The sequence below is a fragment of the Heterocephalus glaber genome, unplaced genomic scaffold (assembly GCF_053883595.1).
Source record: "Heterocephalus glaber isolate CG9 unplaced genomic scaffold, H.glaber_assembly_v1.0 deba00001773, whole genome shotgun sequence".
Taxonomy (NCBI): Eukaryota; Metazoa; Chordata; class Mammalia; order Rodentia; family Bathyergidae; genus Heterocephalus; species Heterocephalus glaber.
This window is the reverse complement of record NW_028258463.1, coordinates 11,162,922-11,189,187: the sequence shown is the minus strand read 5'-3', so window position 1 is coordinate 11,189,187 and position 26,266 is coordinate 11,162,922. Positions and strand designations below refer to the sequence as shown.

Here is a 26,266-nt window from a genome sequence, read left to right as displayed (position 1 = left end):
ACCACTGAGCTAAATCCCCGGCCCTCATATATGATTATTAAGACAAGTATTTTTTTTTTTTTTAAGACAGAGTCTCACTATGTAGTTCAGGCTGACTGAACTCTGTAGCCCAGGCTGTCCTTGAACATGCAGGAATCCTCCTGCCTCAGCCTCCCAAGTGCTGGGATCTCAGGAGAGTGCTGCCATGCTGGTTTAAGGCATTTTTATGAATGTTTTTGTTTTTGTTTTTGGAGCTCTGAGGACCAAACTCAAGGCCTCGTACGTGTGAGGTGAGCCTCTGTCCCTCAGCCACCCCCGGGTGCGGCTCCCCTGTAGCTCCCAGCTGAGGAGGGTGCCTGGGTTCTGCACATGTGCAGAAGCTTAGGGGCCCCGGGCGAGCCACCCCTTGTGTCCAGTTGTGGGACCTGTCCAGGCCGGCAATTCCCAGTTGGAGGCTGAGAATCCTAATCCTGCCTCGAGGGCTCCGCTGTGTGGCCTGATGGTGGGTGCATATGCTCGGGACAGTTCCCAGGACATGGGACTCTGTGTTGGCTGTCAGGACGCAGCTGACACATGGACACGTCCTGGGCGGGTTGAAGTGCAGGAGGTGACGTGGGATGGGACTCTGAAGGGTGAGTAGGAGTTTTCAGGCAAGGAAGGAGGAAAGGGAAGGTGTTTTAGGGAAAACTGCAGGTGCAGGCGGCTTCGGGATGTGCTGACCGGTTTGGAGGAGTGATGAACTCGAGGGGTGGGGCTGGAAGGGGTGTTCAGGTCACTTGGTCGGATTTTTGTTGTTGTTGTTGTTGTTTTGGTACCAGGGTTCAAACTCGGGTCCTTCCGCTTTCGAGGCAGGCAGTGGAACCACTGAGCTAAATCCCCAGCCCAACTTGGTCGGATTTTTGAGTCAGATCAAGAGGAGGAAAGCAGGGCCAGCGACTGAGCACCTGCCACGTGCCCGCGCTGTCAATGGCTGAGTGTTTTCTATTTTTTTCTTTTTGTTCTGGAGACAGGATCTCACTATGCAGCCCAGGCTGGCCTCAAACAGCAATCCTCCTGCCTCAGCTTCCCAAATGCTGGGATTACAGGCATGTGCCACCATGCCCGGCTTGTAATTTTCTCTCACGGTGTTGGGGATCGAACCCAGTGCCTTGTGAGTACTAGGAAGCCCCAGCCCAGCCCCAAGCCCGTGTCTTGACACTGTGTTGCTTTGGCTTTAGTTTCCTGCCCATGGATGGCAAGGCCACTCCTATCCGCTGCATAGAGTTGGCGTGAAAAGGAGAGGTGGAAGGTACTTTGCCAGTAGAGATCCCTGAGCAGATATCAGACCCTGGTATCAGGAGCCCATCCTGCATGAGAGCCTACAGCCAAAGGGAGCTCAGGCCAGGGGGCAAGATCTGTCCACAGTGAAGATAAAGATAAACAGCAAGGTGGGCATGGGGCACAAGCCTGCAATCCCAGCACTCTGGGAGGCTGAGCAGGAGGATCACAAATTCACAACTTAGTGAGGCCTTGTCTCAAAAAGGGCTAAGAGTGTAGCTCAGTGTGATGGCTCTGGCTTTAATCCCCAGTATTGGGGGAAAAAGAACCATGAAAGTCAACACACACACTGCACAGATAATGCAGCAATCCCGGCACCGCCCTGGGTTGCCAGGGCAGTGGGAGACACTGGAGCACCCACCTCGGCCCCACCAGGTGTCCTCAAGAGGCACTCGCCCACGGGAGCTGAGGGTGGTGAGGTCAGGTCAGGGCCAGTGCAGTGGTGGAGCATCTGTTTAGGGTGCAGGAGGCCCTGGGTTCGAGTCCCAACACCACACACAGTTAGATGAGTGAGTGACGTGGGAGGTTTGGACCTAGGGGTGGGGCCTCAGGCATCCTCTGAACCTGTGAGCTTTTGAGGAGATTCTGCTGCTTGTTTCTGGGGCCAGAATTGTAGCCTCCATCTGTGACTCAGCAAAGGCTTAGAGTCACTGACTTTTCTTTTTCTTTCTTTTTTTGGTACTGGGGATCAAACTCAGGTCCTTGTGCTTGCAAGGCAGGCAGTGGAACCACTGAGCTAAATCCCCAGCCCTCTTTCTTTTTGTTTTTTGAGACAGGGTCTCACTATGTACTTCAGGCTGACATTGAACTCACTATGTAGTTCAGGCTGGCCTAGAACTAAGGGTGATCCTCCTGCCTCAGCCTCCAGAGTGCTGAGACTACAGGCATGCGCCACCATGCCCGGCACAGTCATTGATTTTTCTCACCAGAAATTAATAAGAACAGCGATCTCGGGTCGGGGATTTAGTTTAGTGGTTTCCCCGCCTGCTGCGCAAGCGCAAGGACCTGAGTTCAATCCCCAGTACCAAAAAAAAAAAAAAAAAAAAAGAACAGCGATCTCTAGGAAGGACTGAGGGAGGAAGATTTCATTTTCAACTTTCAATCTTTCTGAACTGTCCTCCCCCCCCCCCCCAGTTTCGGGAATTGAACTCAGGATCTGGTGCCTTCCCGGAAGGTTCGGTGCCACTGAGCTAAATCCCCGGCCTTGTCTTGAGCTTTTTTTTTTCTTCCCTAAACCACGAAGATACATTCGTTTCATTGAAAAAACTGTCATCAGGGATTATCTGTATGGGGTGATCATGAGCCCTTCTCCTCTTGCAGGGCTGGTGACGCCCCTAACCCCAGAACTCTGGGAGGCTGAGGCAGGAGGATGGTGAGTCTGAGCCCAGGCAGGGCACTTTAGCAAGGAGAAGGGCCAGGGATGTTGCTCAGTGCCACGGCCTCAGATTCAGTCACCAGTGGCAGGAGGGCGTGTGTGTGTGAACTCAAAGTGGAAGGACAGTGGGGTGGCAGACGACCCAAGCACATGCCCCTGGGACGCAGCACGCAGCACACGCCAGGCCTCGGGGCTCTGGCCCTGCACCCGGGTCGGCCACAAGCCGGCCGATGGCGCTGATGCTCTGGCTCCCCACGCAATCTAGTAATTAGTCTCCGCCCGCGTCACACTTCCGGGCGCATGTGTCCTGGCACACGCGGGACCGAAGTTCACGATGGTCGGGCGTCGCCCGGGTCCTTCTGTGGCCCCAGACACCCAGCCCAGGAGCAGGACCCAAGGAGGGCGATACCCGGGCGGTCGCAGCGCCTGGCTGCCCACGTGGTGCCCAGGCCGGGAAGGCGGCGGGGCAGCGGCGGAGCCGGGCATTTAAAGCGCCCTGACGTCACGCGCTGCCAGGAACTCAGCTGAGTTTTCAGCAGGCCGTTCCCGCCACTGCGCACCCTCCCGCCGCGCGCCTGTGCCCGGCCACGGCTCTTCCCCGGCCGCCGCAGAGGGAGGAGCACCGCGCCCTCGGAACAGCCAGCACAGGGGCGTCCCCGGTGTTCTCTAGACTCCGCCCCCTCCGCTGGCAACTTCTCTTATTGGTCAGTAGGTGGGGCTTCATCCGTCCAGCGCCCACACCGGGGCCTCTGAATGGCCAAGCGGGCTGCCCGTCTCATGAATTATGCATGAGGCGTGTCTGAGCCGGGCCGGGAGAAGGCGGGGATTGGCTGCAGGGGCTGTAATTCAGCGGTTTCCGGAGCTGCGGTGTGGCCCGGGAGGGGGAGCCTGGGGTTCCGCCGTCGTCGCCGCCGCCGAGGGAGAGCGTCCCGGCCGGATCCCGACGACAACCCGCTGGGCGCCTCGTCCCCGCTCGGCCCCGACAGGCCCAGCCCGAGGAGCCCCAGCCCGTCCCGGCCCCGCACAGGCCGGCCCGTTGGGCCTCGGCCGGGAAGCAGGTGAGGCGGGGTGGGGCCGCGCCAGCCGGGCCGGGGTCGCCGCGGGGGGGCACGTGGGCGACACGCACGGCGGCGGCGCGGACTGGATCGCGGGGGGGCCCAGCCGGGGCGACTGTCACCCGCCGTCACTGTGGGCGCTGGGGGTGGGGTAGGGCAGAGGCCCTCCTGCCTCGGCCGCCAGCTGAGCCACTTCCTGGCCGGGAGGCCCCTGCCCCTTGGGTGGGAATAGCTGTCGCCCCCAGGCCTGTGGCTAGGGCGATTGCCTAAGAATGGAGTTTCCTGTTGGGAAAGTGAAAGACCTGTCCTCTTTCTAAATCGTCTCCCGTCTGTTTCTAGGTTAAGCAGGGCTGAAATCCACCTTGTGAAAAATAAATAAAACAGAAATGTAATCCCCGGGCAAGCCAGCTCTGGGGAGCAGTCAACCTTTTTCTTTCCTCTTTGGCATTGCCCTCACATAAACACCTGGGGAAGTGGGCTGGAAGATAATCGAGCCATTGCCTTTACTGGATTCCGGGCTTGCTTAATTGCACGGGGCGGTACGGACCAATCAAGCCTGGGAGTTTTCTGTCTCGAAGCCAAGATCTTGGGCAAACGCAGAACGGAGGGAGGCAAAGATGGGGCAGGCCTTGGCCCAGCTCCGGGGCCAACTCTACCTGTGTCGGTGCCGAATGGGAGCTGAGCCTCTGTTCCCCCGGTGCTGTGTGGGACCCAGTCAGGGGTTTGGTGCTGTTTCCCTGGGAAACGTGTGTCAGGTGCACCTGCTGGCGGCTGGCTGTAAGGAAGGGTTTGTCCTGCCCATGGGCTGGAAGGTTTTGGCCGGCTGTTTGCAGAAGCTTTCGTTTGAATAAACCAAAAGCACGTTTCCATCGTGTGTATGTGCAGTTAGGCTGCGTTATGACTCGATTCAGCCAGATTTTCTGTTTTATTTTCTGTTAGATTTGTGTATGTTCCTGGAATCCACACGTTTGTTTCTTTACTACATGTGCCAGATGGGAGCCTGGCAGAATTACTGCTCAGATATTTGCAGGGTGGTGGCAGGGGAAATCTGGAGTTAAAAAAAAGTCGTGGAGCATTGATCCTAGCCTCTTTGTTAGCACACTTGCTGGAAAGAACCTTAGCACATTTGTGGTTTTATTTTTTCAGTACTGGTGCTACAGGACCTCACACATGCTAGGCAGGCACTTTGTCCCTGAGCTACACCCCCAGCCCTTTTTTTTTTTTTTGGTACCAGGGATCGAACTTGGGACTTTGCCCTTGCAGGGCAGGTGACGGAACCACTGAGCTAAATCCCTGGCCCTATGCCTTTTTAAAAAATACATATAGGGCCAGGGACTTAGCTCAGTGGTTCCGCCACCTACCCTGCAAGCGCAAGGTCCTGAGTTCGATCCCCGGTACCAAAAAAAATGGCTATATTTTGAATTTGTGTTTTTGAGACAGGGTCTCCCTATGCAGTTCAGGCTGGCCTAGAACTTACTGTGTAGCTCAGGCTACAAACATCAAATGTGTGGCCATTGCCTTGCATTAGCCTCCCAGGGGGTGGGATTACAGGCACACACCACCACACCCAGCTCCGATTCCTGGAAATTTTCTTTTCAGTTCGGTTGGGAGAACAGGCATTTAGAAATAGCCCGAAGTTACGACTGGGAGCAGGCAGGGTTTGGGAGGCAGGTGGTCCCATGACACTCTCTTTTTTGTAGACAAGGAAATCAAGGCCAGCAGAATGCTGCACAGTGAAGCTTGTGCCTCCTGTGTATTTTGTGCCCTTTCGGCTACTGTACCCGTGCTCAGGTGTGGAGTTTTGATCAGAGGGGTGTGGTCCCCGCTGGGGCATCAGTGACGTCGGGCCTACCTGGATGGTGAAGTCGGGCCAGGAGGCTGATGGCCCAAGGAATAGATAGGTGCAAAGAGAAGGACCCAGAGGCCGGCTTGGGTTATTTTTCTGCTCCAGCTCAGGAAGGACCTGGTCTTTTTGGTCAGCAGAATTCTCATCAGGATTTAGCTGTTGGATGGGAGAGGCCCAGGCTTTGGGTACCAGGCAGCTGTGATCCAGACGTCGTTTAAACCAAGTGTCCTGTGGGTTCTGGGCCCCCCTTCACTTTGGCCCCAGAGAGTTGCTTTCTCCTTCCGCCTCACAGGTCCTGACCTTCGGTGGGAAATGGGGTAGGGGTGGCGCTGTCCCGGAGCTGGGGAGCCCAGCGCCTGTGCCCTTGTGGTTTCTGAGCGCTGTCGTGCAGCTCAGGGTGATGATTACTTTTTCCAGTTTGGGGAAAGTTGCTCTGAACAGTTTGTCTTGTCACAGAACTTCCATTCTACTGGGATGACCTAATAAACGCTTTTTGTTGTTGTTTTTTCTGAGACAGAGCCTCCCTATGTAGCCTAGGCTGGCCTCAAATTCTCAGTGATCTTCCTGCCTCAGCCTCCCAAGGTCTAGGATGACAGGTGTGCGCCACCACACCTGGCAAAAACACTTTAACCATCAAGGAGACAGGCTGATGCCACCTGAGAGCCAGCCTGTGTCGAGCACCAAGGTAACTGCTGCTAGGCAGCGACCCCGGGCAGAGACGTGCTTGTGGCGAGTTCTGTCGCACCGTGCTGCCTGATGCTGAGAGTCTTGAGAGGAAGAAGCATTTATGAGGCTTGGAGGTTTCTGGGAAGTGTTCTTGCCAAAGGAGAGACTAGAGTGGCTCCCCAGTAACGGGTAGACTGTGATGGGTATAAAGAAAGTGAGGTAGCGGGGCGTGGTGGTGCACACTGTCATTCCACCACTTGGGAGGCCGAGGCAGGAGGATTGCTATTAAGTTTGAGGCCAGCCTGGGCTGTCTCAAATTAAATAACAAATTTAAAAAATAAAAGAGTGTGGGGTGGGGAGGGGGGATATAACCCCCAGCCTTGGTAGTTTAGGAGGGGAAGGAAGTTGCCGCCCGCCCCGTCTTGCTGACAAGGAGGGACAGTGGCAGGGCTGACTGGAAGGTTCCGGCAGACTGGGCCGCCTGGTGTCCCCAGTGTGTGGCCACCGTGACCCCGCTCCTGTGACCTTGGCCTCTTGGGTCCAAACTTGCAAATGGGTCCGGTGGGCAGAGAGGCACTCAGACTCAGGGGTGCTGTGGGCGAAGAAGGCACAGGGCCCTTATGTGCCGAAATGTTTGAGGATTTTTGACTGGCTACAAATCACCACCCAACTCGTTTTTTTGTGTTTTTTTTTTTGGTACCAGGGATTGAACTTGGGACCTTGCCCCATTCCTTTTTTGTTTTGCGGTGCTGGGGGTTGAACCCAGGACCTGGCACATGCTGGGCGGGCGCTCTGCCACCAAGCTCCAATTCCAGCAACTCTTTCTGGTTTTTTTGAGGCAGGGTCTGCGCTTTGTGGTTCAGGCTGGCCTCAAACTCGTATGTAGCCAGGCTGGCCTTAAACTTGGACCGGTCCTCCTGCTTTAGCCTCCCAAGGTCTGGGATGACAGGCGTGCGCCACCATGCCCAGCTCTCAGCTCACAGCGGCAAACACACTTTTGTGTTTGGGTCCAAAGGGAAGGAATGTCCATTTCCACGGCACTGGGTGGGCTGGGGCAGGGGAACCCGGTGGTGGTTCCAGGCTCTGGAACCGAGTGGCTCTGGCCTGCTGCTGCCTGCTCGGACTCTGAGCCTCGGTTTCCTTCTCTGTTACAGGAGAGGATGATAACAACAGCAGTCCACAGGTGATGTTAGGATGCATTAGGACAGTGCACATACAGTGCTCAGCCCTCTGCTGGTACCTAGTAAGAGTTCTGCAAGCCTAAGTTCTTATTAAATGTCCAAGAAAAGAGATCTGTTCTCTTCAGGGCAAAACCAGGGCTTTATTACAGAGAGACTTATTCAAGTAGGAGCACCCAGACAGGGCTTTGGAGGATGAATAGGAGTACTCCTGACAGCCGAGTAGAGGTTGAGGGAGCAGCCAGGAGCCTTCAGAGCTGTAAGTGGAAGCTCTTAATCTAGGGGGACAATGGGCCGGGAAGGGAAAAGAGACTGCCACCCGAATGCTTGCCCTGTTCACGACTTCATTAGAATGAGGGTTTTTTTTGGTACCGGGGATCGAACTCGGTACCTTGTGCTTGCTAGGTAGGCGACGGCACCACTGAGCTAAATCCCCAGCCCTGGAATGAGTTGTTTGTAGTCCCTGCGCAGTTACCTGACCCTTGACGTCCAGGTGCATGGTGAGGAGCTTCTGTCCCCAGGTAACTTGTAGCCTTGGGATGCGCCTGAGGCTCAGGGACCCCGAGGCAGCTCTGATCCCAGCTCCTGGACCTCCCTGGGCCCACATTCTGTGGGTTCAGTGGGGGCTCCCAGGTCTGGCTCTGAAGTGGCAGTGAGGGCAAAGTCCGAGCAGCCGGGAGGCGCGGACCCTGAGCTTTGCATAGTGCCCCTCGACAGCAGTCCTGGCGGCCTTATTAACACAGCAGGCGGGCCACGGCAGGCAGTTGTGATTCAAGCCATGAGTGCCCGGGACGGGGGAGGGTGAGCGGAGCTGAGGCCCTCGGGGCTGGGACTCACACAGACCTGCTTGACTGTGAATCCCTCCTCACGCCCACTCTCCGCATCTTGCAAAATCTGTTACTACAGCTCTCTCTTTTATTTTTTGGTACTGGGGATCGAACTCGGGTTCTTGAGCTTGCAGGGCAGGCGGTGGAACCACTGAGCTAAATCTCCGGCCCCTAATCTCATTTATTTATTTAATTTATTTATTTTGTTGGTACCGGAGATCGAACTCGGGACCTTGCGCTTTTGAGGCAGGCGGCGGAACCACTGAGCTAAATCCCCGGCCCAATCTCATTTATTTTAAGTGATATTCAACCTGTTAGAAGGTTTTGGTTTTTGTTTTTTCCCCTGTTGCTGGCGACTGAACTCAGGGCCCTTGCCCTGAACCCATCCGCAGCCCTATACTGAGATTGGGTCTTGTTACATCACCCAGGTTGGGCTTGAACTCACCATCCTTGTGCCTCACCCTCCTGCCTCAGCCTCCCAGCATGCCAGGATCACAGGTGTGCGGGACCATGCCCTGCCGAACATGTTAAAAGGTGATCACTGCCTAAGCGATGGTCCCTTGGAGTTTTTCCTTTTTTTTCTTTTTTTTGAGGTGGGGTCTCATTGTGTAGCCCAGGCTGGGCTCAAACTCAAGGCGATCCTCCTGCCTCAGCCTCCTGAGTGATGGGATTCCAGGCGTGCACCACTTCGCTTGGCTCCCTTGGAATTTTTCATGACCCAGAAAGTGCAGGAAACACTGAAGGGGAGTGATCAGAATTGAGGGTTTGTCGGGAGGGAGGCAATGGGAGGACGCTTGCATTGGGTTAGGTCGGGAAAGCAGGAGATGAGGTCTCAGCATCTTGCCCAGGCTGACTCCAGCTCACAGGCCAGGCAGGCTCCTCCTGCCTCTGCCTCCTGCATAGCTGGGATGATGGGCCCCAGCGGAACCAGGTGTCCTTCCTGCCTGTGAGTGACTTGAGTGAGTCAGTGCGCAGTGTGGGTGACTGTCCCCGAGTGAGCTGGAAGGGGACGGGTTTCTTTTCTTGTCCTGTCGCTCTCCTTAGCAAAGTCCCACATCCCTGCGGTGCAGAGCTGCCGCCCTCCCACGTGGATGGTGAGACGGGGTTTCCTGGTGCTCTTCGGGACAGCAGGAAGCCAGCTGGGCCCGAAAGAGAAAGTAAAACTTCTGGTGAATCTGGGAGGAGGCGCCAGATCACAGGGGTGTTGGGTGGTTTTGGTGAAGCCATTTCGGAAGAGTGATCGGATCAGAGGGCCGTCTGTTCCAGGCCTCCCCTTTCCCGTGTCACTGTTGCTGAGATCAGGGCACCTGACTCCTGCTGCACCTCAGCCCTCGTCCCCTGTGTTCTCCCCGACTGGCTGGCGGCCTCTCCCAGGTGGCAGGAAATACTGGCTTCAGGGTGTTTTCTCTACTCGCAGTTTAGGGCAGTAAACATTTAATCTCCAACTGACTTTCCCTGACAATTAGCCTTCTGTGTGGGCCTCTTTTTATCACTACATTTGGGGAAAGCAAGTTTATTAAAACCTTAATAAAAAACGTAACAAGTATAATAATTGAAGCATTTTGGAGCCAAAACCTATTTATTCCCCCCCTTTTTTTCTGTACCAGGGATTGAACCCAGGTCCTCAGTGCTGAGCTGCATCCTCCACCTTTTTATTTTGGGATAGGGTCTTTCTAAGTTGTTAAGTTGCCCAGGCTGGCCTTGAATTAGGGGATTCTCCTGCCTCAGCCTCCTGAGTGCTGGGATCACAGGAGTGCGCCACCACGCCCACACAGTATTTATTTTTAACTTCACATATTGTCTCTTTCCATTAGGATGGAACAAACCCACCTGTTTCTTCCAGGCAGCGGCCGGGGTGTGGTGGGCGTGGATGCTGGGGTGAGGGAGGGGAACGGCCACCCTGGCTCTGGGCCCTGAGGGTCTCGTGTGTCACGGCCACCCTGTCCCAGAGTCCAGCGTGGGGCGCCCAAGTGGGGGACAGTGGTGCAGGAGAGCCCTGCTCAGCTGTGCTGTCTTCTTGAAACTCTTTCCAAAATGGAAAGTTCTTAAGGAAAAGAAGCCCCAGTTCTGTAGAAATATGTTCTGAGAGGGTCTGGATCAGAAGTGCCTGGGGCCGGGTGCTCAGCGGTGTGGGTTCGAGGCCTGGATTCCGTCCCAGCATCCACGCCCACCGACCCACACACAGTCCTCCAAACAAAACTATTTGGTAATACAACGATATTTTATATTTGTATTTGTACTTTTTACTTCATTGGCATTTGCACTTACACCAGTAATCATTATATTCCATTCACTCAGAGGAAAATAGCAGTTACACTGAAGACTATCCATGATGAAACAGCAAGCAACCTCCTCTCTTGACCCTGTGCTCGTGTCTTTTTGATACTCTGTGAAGAAATGGGAGGCACAAAGAAAGCTCTTCTAGCCAGGTGTGGAGGCCAGGGCCTGACATCCCAGCACTCTGGAGGCCAGCGCAGGAGGCCCTTGGAGTTCCAGCCCAGCCTGGGCTCCATAGCAACAAAGAAAGCACCTGTGTGTGGAGAACAGTTGTCTGAGGGGAGCCCAGGGCACGGGCCTGTGGTCTGAGAGCAGCTGCTTTTCCCTGCAACGTGGTTTTCACTCGGAAGAACCAAGCTGTCCACGGGAAGCCACGGCAGGGTTTGCTGTGAGCTTTCTCATGTTTTGGGTGCTGTGTGGTGAACCGTGTCAGCACGGGGTAGGCCTGCATGTCTCTGAAGCAGTTTTCCAAGTGAATCATGCATAATATTACCAAATCATTCATGGGAAACATCCTCCTCAGACTACAGGGTGGACTGATGGTCGTGTGTGTGTGTGTGTGTGTGTGTGTGTGTGTGTCTGTGTGTCTGTGTGTGTGCGCGCTGCAGTCCAACCCGGGGTGGTGCATCCCCATCCTTTTTTATTTTTATTTATTTTTATTTATTTTTTTTTTTGGTACCAGGGATCGAACTCGGGTCCTTGCACTTGCGCAGCAGGGGGCGAAACCACTGAGCTAAATCCCCAGCCCCCTTTTTTATTTTTAATTTGAGACAGAGTCTCTCTAAGTTGCCCAGGCTGGGCTCAAACTTGCAGTCCTCCTGCCTCAGCCTCCCGAGTGGCTGAGATCACGGGTGGGCACCACTACACCCAGCACTAGGAAGCCGACGGAAAGTTCTGTCATCTCAGGCTCTGCATTGCCACTGGCTTACGGAGCTTGGGTTCGGTGTTATAGAAGAGTATCCAGAACTATCTGAGGAGACTATAAAGATTTTTCCCTTTTCCAGCTAGTCTGTTTGTGAGAAGCCAAGTTTTCCTAAGTACTTCGGCCAAGTAGAGTATTGGAACAGACTGAATGAGAGCAGTTATGAGAATTCAACCATTTTCTGCTAAACCAGGCATTAGATTTCTAAAACTTTGAACAATGCCAGTGTTTCCCCTAATTTTTCTGTTTGTTTTGGAAACGAGTAATTATTTTTGTTAATGTGCAGTAGGCTACTATTTTTAAAAATGAATTAAGCTAGGTGTAGCAGTACAGGGCTATGATCCCAGCACCCAGGAGGCTGAGGCAGGAGGGTTGCCACGGGTTTGAGGCCAGCCGGGGCTATATAACGAGACCTTGTTTAAAAAAAATAGATTTTTGTTAAAATATAATTTTGAATACTATCTTTTCCTAATATCTATAATTTGGAATAGATATCTCTAATGGATAGAACCTGTACGGAGTCCTCAAAGTTTGAAAACTGTTCATGGTAGGGGTTTAGCACGAGAGAAAGAGACTACTGATTGAGGGAAATTGGTTCTATGGATCTGCTCCAGAGCGTGGGCTTTAGTTGATCTAGGATCATTTTATTTGTGATTTTTTGTTTTTTTTTTAGGTAGGGTCTTCCTATGTAGTCCAGGCTGGCCTCAAATGCAGCGATCCTCCTGCCTCAGCCTCCGGACTCAGGAATTTTTGTTTTTAAAATAAAGATAAATGGTCCAGTGTGCAAGTAATAAATAAAGAAAAATGCTTTGAACATTCCTTTTTATTCTGTTTGCTTCCCTGGGCATTAATGTACCTAAATATTAACCAGGGACAGGTCAGACTAACCAGACTCATGACTTCACTGGGATTAGTCAGGCTGCTTTTACTGATCGAAGATCTGTGGACATTTTTAAAGCAGTTTATGTCTGTAGGGGTTATTTTGGTTTTTGTTCCTCTTTAGAGACAGATCTGTGTATCCCAGGCTGGCCTTGAACTCCTGGTAATCCCCTTGCCTCAGCCTACCGAGTGCTGGGATGAGTTTGGGTAAATTTGTAAAGTTAAATTTTTTTTTTTTACTAGATAATTCTAGTAAAGTGTTGCTTTATCTCAGACTAGTCCTGAGGTTCACTTTCCTTTTTTACACGTAACACAAGTAAAACTCTCAATTTTCTTGTAATTGTGTAACAAATTTCAAAAGAAAAGTACTTGTTAGAGATCTTAACAGCAGAGATAAGACTTAAAAACAGATAAGTGAGGAGCCTGGGGCAGCGTGGCGGGAAGGACTGACCCTTACTGCAGTGACCGCCACAGGTCCCAGAAGGGAGTCCTGCTGCAGGCCACCAGCTGGGTGTGACTCATGCAGTGTAGATCCCTATCTTTCGCCACCTGACTCTGTCTGGAGAGGTGTCTCTGCCTTTCTAAACTGTTTCTTTCCCCCTCAGTACTAAGGATTGAACCCAGGGCTTTCACACAGAGCTAAACCCCGGCCCCTTTGAATTTATTTTTTATTTTTTTGAGACAGTGTCTCACTATGTTGCTAAGTTGCCCAGGTTGAGCTTGAACTTGCGATCTCCTGCTTCAGTTTCCTAAGATGCTAGCGTTCTAGCCATGGGCTACCACACCTGGGTGAAAGTGCAGTGAAACACTTTTTAAATTAATAGATTGGGGCCCAGCCATGGTGGCAAATGTCTGTAATCCCAGCCCTCAGGAGGCTGAGGCTGGAGGATCTCAGCAAGTTCAAGGCCAGCCTGGACTGTGTAGCGAGACCCTGTCTCAAAAAAGAGAGGGAAGGAGGGGGAGAGAGAGAGAGAGAGAGAGAGAGAGAGAGAGAAAGAAAAAAAAGAAAGAAAGACTGACTGGGGCACAGGTTGTAGCTCGGCAGCAGAGCACTCTCCTAACATAGGTGAGGCCCTGGATTGATCCCAGCAGCCCCCTGAAAAAGTGGCTGTAAATTTATAGAAATGCAGGCGTTCCCTTCTTCTTCACAGTTTCTCCTGCTATTAATGTCTTCATTCGTGCGCTCCATTTGCTGCAGTTGAGGAGCCCACATGGCTAGTGTTGTTAATGGCACAAAGCAGTTTCAGGGCTCTAAAAACCTCCTATTGGGCCAGGGCTTAGCTCAGGTTCCCCCGCCTGCCTCCCAAGCGCAAGGTCCCGAGTTGGATCCCCAGTACCAAAAAACAAAACCAAAAAACAGCCCATGTCTCACCTGTTCATCCCTCTCCTGAGCCCGTGGCAATCGTGGATCTTTTTAAAAAAATCTTTTCAGCTGGGTCTTGCTGGCCTGGAACTTGGGATCCCCCTGCCTCAGCCTCCCGAGTAGTTTGGGTGACGGGGTGCTCCACTGTGCCTGGCCTTGCTTCCTGCCTCCGCAGTCTTGGCTTTTCCTGAGTCAGATAATTCCCGCGCCTTTCCTGGCCTTGCCTGTCACTCGCCCTGTGGCCTTTCCTCAGTCCTGTCCCTGCTCACGTGGTCCGCAGCTTGCGGCGGCAAGGCGGCAGCCTTGTGAACAGAGCTGCTGTCCTATTTATTTATGTACTTATTTCCTGGCAGCACTCGGGGTTGAACCCAGGGAGGGCGGAGCTCCATCCCCAACCTTTTTTATTAGTTTTAGAATTTTGAGGCTTGTTCTCACTAAGTTGCCCCAGCTGGGCTGGAACTTTGTATCTTCCTGCCTCAGCCTCCCCAGTGCTGGGACTGTAGGTGTGTCCCCCACCTTAAAACTTTTTCAGTGCCTAGAATTCTCCTCCAGAACTGAAGCCCATGCAGAAGCAAACACGGTGCTGGGGACGAGGAAACGAACCCCACCCCACCCCCAGGCCCGCCTTTGCCATTCTGACCTTTAAACTCTGTCGGGTGGCTGCGGGGGCGGGGACTTGGACGCTGATCTTTACGCCTGGTGGCCTCTCTGCCCGCAGCTTGGCTTCCCGAAGGAGTCTGGGTTCTGCCTTCCGAGGCACGGCAGCCAGGTGGAGGGAGGAAAACTCAGACCAAAGGCATAGAGGGGCCTTTCAGTCACTGGATTTTAGGGGTTCTGACTGTTTTGAGATAAGGCCTCAAACTCCTTGCGATCCTCCTGCCTCAGCCTCCCAATGACGGGTGACAAGTGTGCGCCACCACGCCCAGCCTTCCAGGCGGCCTGTCTCAGGAAGGAAGCACGGCTCGAGGGTTGGACAGAGCCCCGGGCTGGAGTTAGCGCGGAAGGGTTTAGCGCTCGGGAGAATAAGGCAGGAGAGTCCCCAGTCCAGAGTCCATCTGGGCTGCAAGGAGTGAGGACCAGGTATCTGCTCCGGCTCAGCCTCCTCATCCACGGCTCTCTCCTCCACAGTGGCAGAGGAGAGGTGGCGACAGGACAGGTCCCTGTCCCCCAAGCCCAGACCCACCCCCTGGGAGGAGCGCCAGTGATAAGAATTGCCACATTTGGGGCTGGGGTGTAGCTCAGTGGCGCCTGGCTCGTAAGCGCAGGGTCCTGAGTTCGATCCCTGGCACTGAGCGGGGGTGGGGGTGGGGGGAATCACCAAATTCAAGCCCAGCACTGGGGAGCCCGAGGCAGGAGGATCCCAGTGAGCTCGAGGCCAGCCGGGGCTACATAGTGAGACCTTGTCTCACAAAACAAAAAGAAGGGCTGGGGATGTAGCTCAGTGGTTTCACTGCCTGCTGCACAAGCGCAAGGACCCGAGTTCAATCCCTGGTACCAAAAAATAAACAAAAAAACCAAAACAGGCAGACACTGCTGTTTGCTTTTTTCCATGTGGTAAACCCAGGATCTGCTCGGCTTCCAACTCAGGACCCTCCTGCCTCAGCCTCCTAAGTGCCGGGATTTATAAGTATGAGGCACCCTGCCATCATGAGGAATTTGAGAAACCAGTTAGCTTTCTGTTGCAAGGGTGAAATGTGGCTCTTTCACCACAGCCGTTGCTTCCTGTCTCCCAACATTGTGCTCACAGTTTTTAGTTAAAATACTGAACAATACATCTTTTTCCTGAGACAGGGTCTCTATGTAGTTCAGGCTGACCTTGAACTCACTGTGGCCTCAACTCAGGCCATCCTCCTGCCTCAGCCTCCTGAGTGCTAGGGTGCTGGGCGCACACCGCTGCACCCGGTGCACTGTGCTGCTCCGAGCTCAGGGTCCTCATGGGCCTAGCTGGCCCTGAGGGAGGGGACAGGCCCCCGTCACGGAGGACGGCAGGGCCGCCGGGCGGCCGGGAGACGGAGGCGAGGGCTGAGGCTGGGGACCTCGTCCTCTGGGCCCGGCTTCCTGCAAGTGCGCCCGCTGGTGGCCACGGGGTGGTGCAGGCGAAGGTGCTTGGGCCAGGACTCTGAGCCCAAGCAGTGGGGTGGTCTGGCCCCGTCCAGAGAGCTTCGTGTCCCACAGGGACAGAAGGGTTGTGCCTTCTCCCCTTCACAGATGAGGAAACTGAGGCACAAGGGGGATGAGGAAGCGGGGTCTCAGTGTTGAGATCAGGGTTCCAGTCCCAGCAGTGTGGCTGCAGGATCCGTGCTATCCCACCACAGTAGCACTTTTTAATTTAACGTTCGGTGCCACTGGAGATTGGACCCAGGGTGTCTACCAATGAATGGCGTCTCCAGTCCTTTCTATTTTCTTTATTGTTTATTATTGTTATTACTGGGTGGTTTTTGTTTGTTTTTGGTACCGGGGATCGAACTGGGGTCCTTGTGCTTGCGCAGCAGGCAGCGAAACCACTGAGCTAAATCCCAGCCCCCTGGGTGTTTTTTTTGAGACGATTGACTTGAATTTGCTGCAGTCCTCCTGCCTCAGCCTCCTGAGTGGCTGGGATAGGGATGGTGTAAGGCCAGTGCCGCGCCCTAGTGGAGGTCGGGAGGGGACTCCGCACTGGAAGTGAGGGAGACACTCAGGTTTCAGTGGATTTTCTTTTGTTTTTTGTTTTGTTTTTCGTGGTATTGGGGATGGAACTCAGAACCTTACACTTGCCAGGTGGGCTGTGCTGCCACCGAGCTGCATCCCTGCCCTCAGCTGATTTCCGTGCAGCCCCTTGGGGATGGCAGGGTCCCTCCATAGCTGGACTGCGTGACCCTTTCCCGACACACCTCCCTTCCTGACTCCTGCAGCATTTGCTCCGGCGGCAGCTTCGTGTCTTGGGGCCAGAGCCGGGTGGCACTGCGAAGACTGAGCGAGGGGAGCTGTCTAGCTGGCACCCCCAGCCCGGCCTCTGGCCCATGCGCCTCTGTCCAAGTCACCCCTCCTTCTTTAGTGTAAACCTTTCCTCAGTGCCTTCCAGCTTGATTGATTTTTAAATATTATTTGTTTAACTTTGTTTTGGTTTTTTGAGGCAGAGCCTTGCTATGTAGCCCAGGCTGGCCTGGAACTCGTGGCGATCCTCCTGCCTCAGCCTCCCAAGTGCTGGCCTCACAGGCATGCGCTACCATGTTGGGGTAAAAAAGAGATATTTTTAATGCAAAGTGTGGCTAACCCAGGGGGACTCTCGTGACACAGGGTGGAACAGAAACTCTCTGGGGAGCACTTTCTGTTTTGGATTCCTGTTTGTGCGCCTCATCTCCGAGAGTTTCGCCTTCCCTCTTCCCTTTCTGAAGCACCCTGGGTGGGGCCCGCTCGGAGCCTGCGCAGTGTGGGTCCGGGCCCTTCCCAGGGTCGCCTGCGCAGCGCTCGTTCACTCGCTTCTCCCAACGATGACGCGGGCAGAACGGAGCAGATCAGAGCGGTCCTGACCGGGCCTGAGGCAGCCACTGGCGGCCACCCCTGCCACCTCTCCCTGCACTCTGCACAGTGCCTAGCACACAGTGTTGTGCAGTCCACTTGGGTTCCATGGAGTGAATGTAAATTGCAGGCTTAAAATTCTTTTTTTTTTTCTTCTTAAAACCTTTTTTTTGGAGACAGGATCTCGCTATGTAGTTCAGGTTAGTCCTGGACTCACTGGAGGCCAGCTGGACCCAAACTCACAGCGATCCTCCTGCCTCAGCCTCCTGAGTACTGGGATTACAGGTGTGCACCACCACGCCTGGCCTAGCCCAGTTTATCTAAAGACTTTTTGTCCTTTTTTGGTGGTACTTGGGATTAAACTGGGGCCTGCACACTGAGGTGCCTCCCTAGACTTTTAGGTTTTTTGTTTTAAGACAGGATCTCGCTACATCAGTAGGCTGCCCAGGCTGGGTTTAAACTTGTGGTCTTCCTGCCTCAGCCTCCCAGAGCGCTGGGATGACTGGCCTGCCTGCTTCACCTGGTTAGGGGCAACCTGATTTCAAATGTTGAGTGGCCGCACTTGGCTACTCTGCCATCCTGGGCCGAGGGGACTCGAGTCTGACAGATCTTCATGGTGTAGAAGCTGCAGAAATGGGGACATGGGTTTCTGTGCACTGAGGGCCTGTGTTAGTGTAAGTGTGCAGTGGCCTTGGTTTTGTCTTGGTTTTGAATCAGGGTCTTGCGGTGTAGTTCAGGCTGGCCTGGAACGCGTGGAGACCCTTCTGCCTCAGCTTCCGTTGGGCAGGGGCTACCGGCATGTGCCCCACATCCACAGCCTTGATTTCTTACTGGGGCTGCTCCAGCTCCGTGTGGAGCTTGCCCTCGGCCACTCTTGGAGCCTGGGTAGCACCCTGGTCTTGGCTCTGACTCACAGCTATTTTTAGGTCTCCTCCTGGCGGGGTTGGAGTGACTCCCGAGATTCAACTGCGGGAGGGAGGACTGAGCAGTCAGTGGTGGCTTCTCACACCTGAGCTTCTCCCCGTCGCTCCGACCACCCAGGGCCAACTTGTGTCCCCGGGATTGCTCTCTGTTCGCCCCAGACTTAGGGACTAAGCATAGCTACCGCCTGTCCTGGAGCAAGGGCAGCAGGCGGCTTGCCACTGTGTTAGTTACTTTTATCTCATTGCTGAGACGAATACCCGCCGCCCAGAGTTGCAGGGAGAGGGTTATTTGGCTCACCGTTGTGGAGATTTCAGTCCATAGGCAGGCAGCAGCGGGGGAGGACAGCACAAACCACAAGGGACCTTAGCAGCGGCATCCTGCCCCTGTGCCTTGCCCAGACTGCGTAGGCTGCAGCACTCATGCCTCAGTCCTGATGCCCTGGGGCCTAGCCCCACGGAGACTCAGTTTCCCACTCTGGATTCATCCACCTCTGAGAGCACATGAGGCTTTGGAGGCATCTGGACACAACCGTACACACATTAAGCAAGCCTGAGTCTGTCCCTTGAGCATTCGGCCTTAGGGCAGTTTGCTATCCTCTGAGCAGCCCTGAGGGCGCAACTGAGACCCTCAGGCTCATGAAGAACAGATAGAGACCTGGGGCACGAGGCGTTTTCACTCCACGAACTCCTTTTTTTGTTTTTAATTAATTTATTTATTTTGGGGCTTTTTTTTTTTTTTTTGGTACTGGGGATCAAACTCAGGACCTTGCGCTTTCGAGGTAGGCGCAGTGCCACTGAGCTAAATCCCTGGCCTGTTTTGGCTTACTTTTTTGAGACAGGGTCTTACCATGTACCCCAGGCACTCAAGGTGATCCTCCTGCCTCAGCCTCCTGAGTGCTGGGATGACTGGCATGGGCCACCACACCCAGCTATTTCACACACCTCTGGTCCATACTGGATTCTCAGTCAGGTGTGGTGGCGCATGCCTATGATCCTAGTGCTCAGGAGGCTGAGGCAGGAGGATCACCATGAGTTCGAGGCCAGCCCAGGGTACATGGTGAGACCATGTCTCAAAAGAAAATGTAACAGGGCTGGGGATTTAGCTCAGTGGTTCTGCCGCCTGCCTTGCAAGCACAAAGATCCGAGTTCAATCCCCGGTAACAAAAAAAAAGAGAAAACAACAAAAATAACCACTGAGTCTAGAAGCGGGCATGGTGCCGACTCATCCTCCCAGGTCGAAGCAGCTGTGCTCTCGGGGTAGCCGTGTGGATGTGTGTCACTGTGAAGTGGGAAGCCTGTGAGCCCCTCCCCATGCGTCGCGTCCCTGTCCCCACCTGGCCACCTGTGTGGGGGACACAGGGGTTTCCAGGCCCCCCCCCCAGGGCTGGCGGTGACGGGTGCTTCGGTTGCAGGCGGGACTCGAGCCAGCAGCATGGCGCAGTGGAACCAGCTGCAGCAGCTGGACACGCGCTACCTGGAGCAGCTGCACCAGCTGTACAGCGACAGCTTCCCCATGGAGCTGCGGCAGTTCCTGGCGCCCTGGATTGAGAGCCAGGACTGGTGAGTGTGCCGTGCCAGCCTGGGCAGCGGGCGGGGAGGCGGCGGCAGAGCTCCCTCGGTACAGGTGTTCCGGGCTCTATTCTCCAGGAACACGGCAGAGCAATTTCTTGTTTTGTTCTTTGTTTTTTACACAGAGACTATGAGAGACTATGAGAGACTATGAGAGACTTTCCAACCTGGAAAAATTGTTAGGGATTACTAAATTGTTACAGAGCAAGAAAGATTAGAAATGGCGAGTGGGTTATAGCAGCAGATCTGCTTGGCTTTGGTTTTGCTTTGTGTTTTGGTCCTGGGTGTGGAACCCACCACCTTTGCACTGAGCTCCATCCCCAGCCCTTTTTCTTTTTTAGTACCGGGGATCGAACTCAGGACCTTGTGCTTGTGAGGCAGGCGTCGGCACCACTGAGCAAATCCCCGGCTCCAGCCCTTTGTTTTGGAGATAGAGTCTCACTATGTAGCTGGCTCTGAATTCATTATGTAGCCCAGGCCGACCTCAAACTGCGACAGTCCTCCTGCCTCAGCCTCCCAGAATGAGGGTCTCAGAACTGGTCCTCTTGGTGCTCCCTCCCCAGGGCGTACGCGGCCAGCAAGGAGTCGCACGCCACACTGGTGTTCCACAACCTCCTGGGCGAGATCGACCAGCAGTACAGCCGCTTCCTGCAGGAGTCCAATGTCCTCTACCAGCACAACCTGCGCCGTATCAAGCAGTTCCTGCAGGTGCGGAGGGGGCCTGGCAGGGCTGGAACCCGGACCCCATGAAGGGAGTCTCCGCTTCCTGAGCCTCCTCAGCCCCTTGATCCTCCTGCCTCAGCTTCCAGTCCCCTCCCTCACCCAGCACCGGCACTGGGAGTCCGATCTGTGTCCCGCCCTTCTGCCTGTCAGTCAGGTGCCGGTGACAGAGTCAGCGACCTCCCAGGGAGACCCAGATGACAGGAGTCCAGAGAGCAGGCCCACAGCTTCCGGTCCCCAGTGACACCTGCCTGGGGCTGGCTTTGAACTCCCTGTGTAGCCCAGGCCTCGAGCTGCCAGTGACCCTCTTGCCTCAGCCTCCCGAGTGCTGCGATCGCAGATGCCCACTGCCCAGCCACCCGGCCGGTGTCCGCAGTCTGTGCATCTCAGCTCCTGCCTCCCTCCCCACAGAGCAGGTACCTGGAGAAGCCCATGGAGATCGCGCGCATCGTGGCACGGTGCCTGTGGGAGGAGTCTCGGCTCCTGCAGACGGCGGCCACCGCTGCCCAGGTGAGACTTGGCCAGATGCTGGGGCCAGTGCGAGGCTCAATTGGCCAGCAAGGCGCTGACCAGCTAAAAAGAAGGAAAAAACTTAACTGGACCCATAGCACGAGAATCCATCCACAAAGACTGTAACACAGTCAGGTGCTCCCCCGTCCCTCCGGAAAAGCCAGCAGGCCCTGTGGTTTACAGACTTTGTTCTAGCCATGTCAGGTGACGCGCGCTTGTGGGCCCAGCACATTGGGAGGCTGAGGCGGGAGGGTCACAAGTTCAAGCCCAGCCTGGACAGCTGTTAAGGCCTTTCCTAAAAAATAAAAAGCGAGGGACCAGGATGTAGCTCAGCCAGAAGGCCCTGAGTTCAGTCACCACCACTACAGAAGATAAAGTAAGAATGAAAACAAACGGCGAGGCAGGCCTGTGTGGAGGCTTGTGGCAGCAGAGCAGATTGACCAGGAGCAAGGGGGTGAAGCGGAGCCCTGGGCGCTGACGGCCGGAGGGCAGCGGCTCACGCTGGGCGCCCGAGGGTTCCCCGCTTGGAGAGCGGTGGTAGAGAACGTCTCCCTCCCTCAGCTCCACTCTGTCCTCGGCTGACAGGTCTCGTGGTCGCTGACCTCAGGGTGCCCCCCCCCCTTCTGGGACAAGCCCATCCGCTCGGGATCCGCTCCCCGGGGCGGGACTTTTCCGATGGGGTCTTGCTGTGTAGCCCAGGCTGCCCTGGAACTCTCGATCCTCCTGCCTCAGCCTGAAGCTTCAACTACAGGTTTTCACCACCATGCCTGGCTCTAGAGAACATCAGTCTTCCTAGTCCACAGAAACGTATTGCACACCAATTGATTTTCATTTTACTGGTACTGGGGGTTGAACCCAGGGCCTCCCTTGCACTACATCCCCATCCACAGTCTGCTTTTTTTTCTTTTTTTTGGTACCAGGGATGAAACTCTGGACCTTGCGCTTTCGAGGCAGGTGGCGGAACCGCTGAGCTAATCCCCAGCCCAGCCTGTTTTATTTTTTACCTTGAGACAGGTTCTCACTGAGTTACCCAGGCAAGACTCCAACTTGCAGTCCTCCTGCCTCAGCCTCCCCAGTGCTGCTGTTACAGGCGTGCCAACTTGCACACCCTGCTGAAATAGGCGTTGCCATCTGCCGTGACAGTTGTTCTGGGTTTAGTGACTCATCTTTGCAGTGCTGGGCTCGATCCTGCAGAAGCTCACACTACCACAGCACGACTCCCGTCCCTTCTGAGTTTCCCCTACCCACTCACCTGGCCTCAGTGCCGAGTGCCCCACAGGGGGACCTGGCCGTCAGAAGCCGGGGACCAGCCAGCAGCTGCAAAGCATCCTGGGCACCACACCCAGACCGTTCCTGCCTCGGTTTCCCCTCATGTCTCAGGGTGGGGGCAGTGTCTTGAGCCGTGCAGGATGGCAGGGTGGAGGCCAGGCTGTCCCTGCTTGAATCCCTGGGTCACCAGTGCGTGTCGCCCCTCCCGCAGCAAGGGGGCCAGGCCAACCACCCGACGGCCGCTGTGGTGACGGAGAAGCAGCAGATGCTGGAGCAGCACCTGCAGGACGTGCGGAAGCGGGTGCAGGTGAGGGCGTGGGATGGAAAAGGGAGCTGCGGGACGTGCTGGGCCATGGCCACGCCGCTCTGACTTGCGGGTTCACTCCGTGGTCGGAACAGGACTTGGAGCAGAAAATGAAGGTGGTGGAGAACCTGCAGGATGACTTCGATTTCAACTACAAGACCCTCAAAAGCCAGGGAGGCAAGTGGGCACGCAGTGCTGGGCCAGAGTGACCAGGGCCTGAGCTCGGGGCTTCCCCTCGGCTCTGCGTAGACTTCAGGGGTGGGGGTTGGGGTTCCACTCTCAGTAGGGCCTCGGGTTTGCTTTTTGCTTTCTGTTTTGTTTTGGTTTTTGAGACAGGGTCTCCTGTGTAGTCTAGGCTGGCCTCAGGTTCACTGTGTAGCCCAGGCCAGCCTGGAACTCGTGGCGACCCTCTTGCCTCAGCCTCCCGAGTGCAGGGATCCGGGCTACCCGACCTGGTGGGGAGACGGGCCCTCAGCCTCGTGTCTCCTGGCAGACATGCAGGACCTGAACGGGAACAGCCAGGCTGCCACGCGGCAGAAGATGCAGCAGCTGGAGCAGATGCTGACGGCGCTGGACCAGATGCGCAGGGTGAGTGCGGGCAGGCAGCCATGCGGGGCACAGGTGCCTGTGGGAGACCGCACTGACTCAGCTGAGCGCCTCGGTCTGAGCAGAGCATCGTAAGCGAGCTGGCAGGGCTGCTGTCGGCTGTGGAATACGTGCAGAAGACCCTCACAGACGAGGAGCTGGCTGACTGGAAGCGGCGGCAGCAGATCGCGTGCATTGGGGGCCCGCCCAACATCTGCTTGGACCGCCTGGAGAACTGGTGAGGCGCCGGGCCAGGGCGGCCTCTGTCTTCTCTCCGGGCAGGCACTCTACCACCCAGCTACTCCACACCCCGTCCTTGCGGTGCTTGGAGACAGGTTCTCCCTAGGCTGGCCTGGACCTCATCCCCTTCTGAAGGCTGGGATGACAGATGAGCGCCACCATGCCCAGCTTAAAATTTTTAACTTTTTAAAGTTTTTACTGATTTAAAACAACACATCCTCTTTGTAAAACTCTGTCACCCAGAGGTAGCAGTGGTTGATGCTCTGGTGACGTCGCTCTGTCGCGATGACTTGCACAGGGCTGGGAATCACAGCCCTGCCATAGTGGGCACCGACCAGTCAGGAGGCTGTGACTCGGGTGGGAGAGCCCCGAGGACTCGGGGTCCTGAGGCTCTGCGCGCCCCCCCCGCCCCGCGCCCTCTGCCACTGCGCTCCACAGGCAGCAGCTGCAAAGCTAACAGATGACCTTCAGTCTGGGGAAGGTTGGCCTGGAAGCGCTCCCGGGGTCCTGCCTCCCCGTCCCTTGAGCAGGGCTTGGCACGTCCTCTTGGGAACCCGGGTGGCCTGACGGCTGTGTCCCTGGCAGGATCACCTCCTTGGCGGAGTCGCAGCTGCAGACGCGCCAGCAGATTAAGAAGCTGGAGGAGCTGCAGCAGAAGGTCTCCTATAAGGGTGACCCCATCGTGCAACACCGGCCCATGCTGGAGGAGAGGATCGTGGAGCTATTCAGAAACCTGATGAAAAGGTGGCTTCGGATTCTGCTCTCCTCCTGCATGTGTTTGTGTTTGGTTTTCTAGAGCCAGGGTCTCGCTCTGTAGTGCAGGCTGCATCCTCCTACCTCAGCCTCCTGTCAGCTGGGATCACAGGCGTGTGCCACCACGCCCGGCTTCCCGTTCCTTTAAAAACAGAAATGGAGTCCTAGAGAGAGAGCCTGACCAACCTTGAGTGACAGGTGGAGCAGCGGCACAGCCGCCTGTGACCAGCTGCCCTCTTCCCCGCAGCGCCTTCGTGGTGGAGCGGCAGCCCTGCATGCCCATGCACCCCGACCGGCCCTTGGTCATCAAGACGGGCGTCCAGTTCACCACCAAAGTCAGGTGGGCCACACACTCCTGCTTTGGAGCTTTTCTGGGGGATGTGCAGGGAGAGCCCCGGTCCTAGGGGTTCTCTTCCTTGGTGCCAAGCCGAGGCCTCACTCTGTGGTATGGGCTGAGTCCGGGAGGGAATGGAGCCACAGAGCAGGCGAGTGGGTGAGTGCTTCTCTAGTGGCTTTTGCTGCCCCCTCGAGAGCAACATGGCTTTTCCCCAGCTCTCGGCCTTGGGTTTTCAGTCCTCGGAGGACGCGGCGGCCATGGGGGGTCGTCTGGGGCTGTGGAGGGGCCGGGGCAGCGCCACTTCACTTTGAGTTGCGATTTCTTTTGTTCAACAGGCTGCTGGTCAAGTTCCCGGAGTTGAATTATCAGCTTAAAATTAAAGTGTGCATCGACAAGTAAGTGTCCCTAACCCAAGCAGCTGCCATTCGCAGACAAAGGACAGAAGGGAAGCACCGTGTGGCTCCGAAGCTGGCCAGCAGCGCATTGTACTGCTGTCACCTCGGTCCTTTTGTCTCTAGTTCGTTGTCGTTGTTGTTTGACTTGTAAACGCCATTTATGCATTTTACCCAAAATGGAGGATACATGAAAAGGATGGATCTTTTTATGTTTCTGGGCCTGGGGATACAGCTTAGGGAAAGAGCACTTGCTCGGGTGCACAGGCCATGGGTTCAAATCCCAGCACCCAGGGGAAGGCATGCTCTGCTCTGTTGACATCACTGTGCTTCTCCCCCAAGAATAAACTGGAGAGCAATTCTTTTTTTTTTTTTTGGTACTGGGGATTGAACTTGGGTCCTTCCGCTTGCGCAGCAGGTGGTGAAACCACTGAGCTAAAACCCTGGGCCCTGGAGAGCAATTCTTAATGAAGTCAGGGGGTTGATACCGCTGGTAGGTTTAATAGATAAATATGCAAGAGTTGGTAACTTTATGGGAGCTGAGGCAGGAGGATCTCTGGGAGTTTGAGGCCAGCCTGGACTAGAGTGAGACCCTGGCCAGAGTGAGACCCTTAAGGACAGAAACATGATTTCATGATAAGCAGCAAAAATTTAAAAAAATCAGGATACATTCAGTGACTGCTTTAGGACCTATTGGGAGGAAACTCTGTGATGTTAGTGAGGGAGAGAGAGTTTCCAAAGTGGTGGGAAGGAACGTCATGTTCCTGACCTGCAGGAGGGTCCTTTCACTGTAGCTGTTGATGCTGCCTAGGGAATGTGCCTCCAACCAGAACCTGAAGAGGATTCTTTAAAGTCTATAAAATGCTTTCCAGGCTATAGCTTAGCTGAGAAAAAAAAATAAGCAAAGATTGCAAAACCATTTCCTGTTTTGTTTTCTGAGACAGGGTCTCACCATGTAGCTCAGGCTGGCCTCGAATTCAACAGCAATCCTCCTGCCTCAGCCTCCAGCGAGCTGGGATGACAGGCGTGCGCCCCCACGCCCAGCTTGCAAACCAATTTAGTTGGTCTTTTTTCCAATTTACTTTTAAATTTAAAAATTTTAGGGCTGGGATGTGGCTCGGCTCCACGCCTGCCTGGCAAGTGCGAGGTCCTGAGTTTGGTCCCCAGTACCACAAAAAATAATTAAAATTAATTAATTAATTGAAAAATTCTAACAGGTAGTAAAATTTAAAAAACACCTAACATGAAATTCACCATCGTAGGCACATCTGAGTCTGCACCTCAGGAGTGGAATATTAGAGTTGTTATGCAACAGGTCTCCAGAAGGTTTTCATCTTGCAAAACCGAAACGCCCTCCTGACCAAACAGCTGTTCCTCATTTCCCCTTCTTTTTACAGTGTGGCACCCATCACTGTATTTTAAAAAAACCAAAAATTGTTGTTTCTTTTTGAGTCCTGGGGATTGAACTCGGGCTCTCACGCT

At 54.8% G+C, this 26,266-nt stretch overlaps 1 protein-coding gene across 4 annotated transcripts in view; it reads left to right on the top strand.

Annotated features, from left to right (window-relative positions):
- The first annotated feature begins 3,510 nt into the window (after nucleotides 1-3,510).
- The window catches only part of Stat3 (signal transducer and activator of transcription 3), a 32,570-nt gene continuing 9,814 nt past the window's right edge, over nucleotides 3,511-26,266 (top strand). For 3 of the 4 annotated variants that reach the window (XM_021240382.2, XM_021240380.2, XM_004859339.3), the window contains exons 1-11: nucleotides 3,512-3,729; nucleotides 19,518-19,665; nucleotides 20,238-20,382; nucleotides 20,806-20,904; nucleotides 22,385-22,480; nucleotides 22,573-22,654; nucleotides 22,971-23,065; nucleotides 23,149-23,300; nucleotides 23,888-24,046; nucleotides 24,303-24,395; nucleotides 24,728-24,787. In XM_021240382.2, coding sequence (XP_021096041.1) covers nucleotides 19,538-19,665; nucleotides 20,238-20,382; nucleotides 20,806-20,904; nucleotides 22,385-22,480; nucleotides 22,573-22,654; nucleotides 22,971-23,065; nucleotides 23,149-23,300; nucleotides 23,888-24,046; nucleotides 24,303-24,395; nucleotides 24,728-24,787 — 1,109 coding nt within the window. In that variant the 5' untranslated portion in view covers nucleotides 3,512-3,729; nucleotides 19,518-19,537. Of the gene's footprint in view, nucleotides 3,730-19,517; nucleotides 19,666-20,237; nucleotides 20,383-20,805; nucleotides 20,905-22,384; nucleotides 22,481-22,572; nucleotides 22,655-22,970; nucleotides 23,066-23,148; nucleotides 23,301-23,887; nucleotides 24,047-24,302; nucleotides 24,396-24,727; nucleotides 24,788-26,266 lie in introns of all 4 variants that reach the window. The other variant, XM_021240381.2, reaches the window with a different exon arrangement.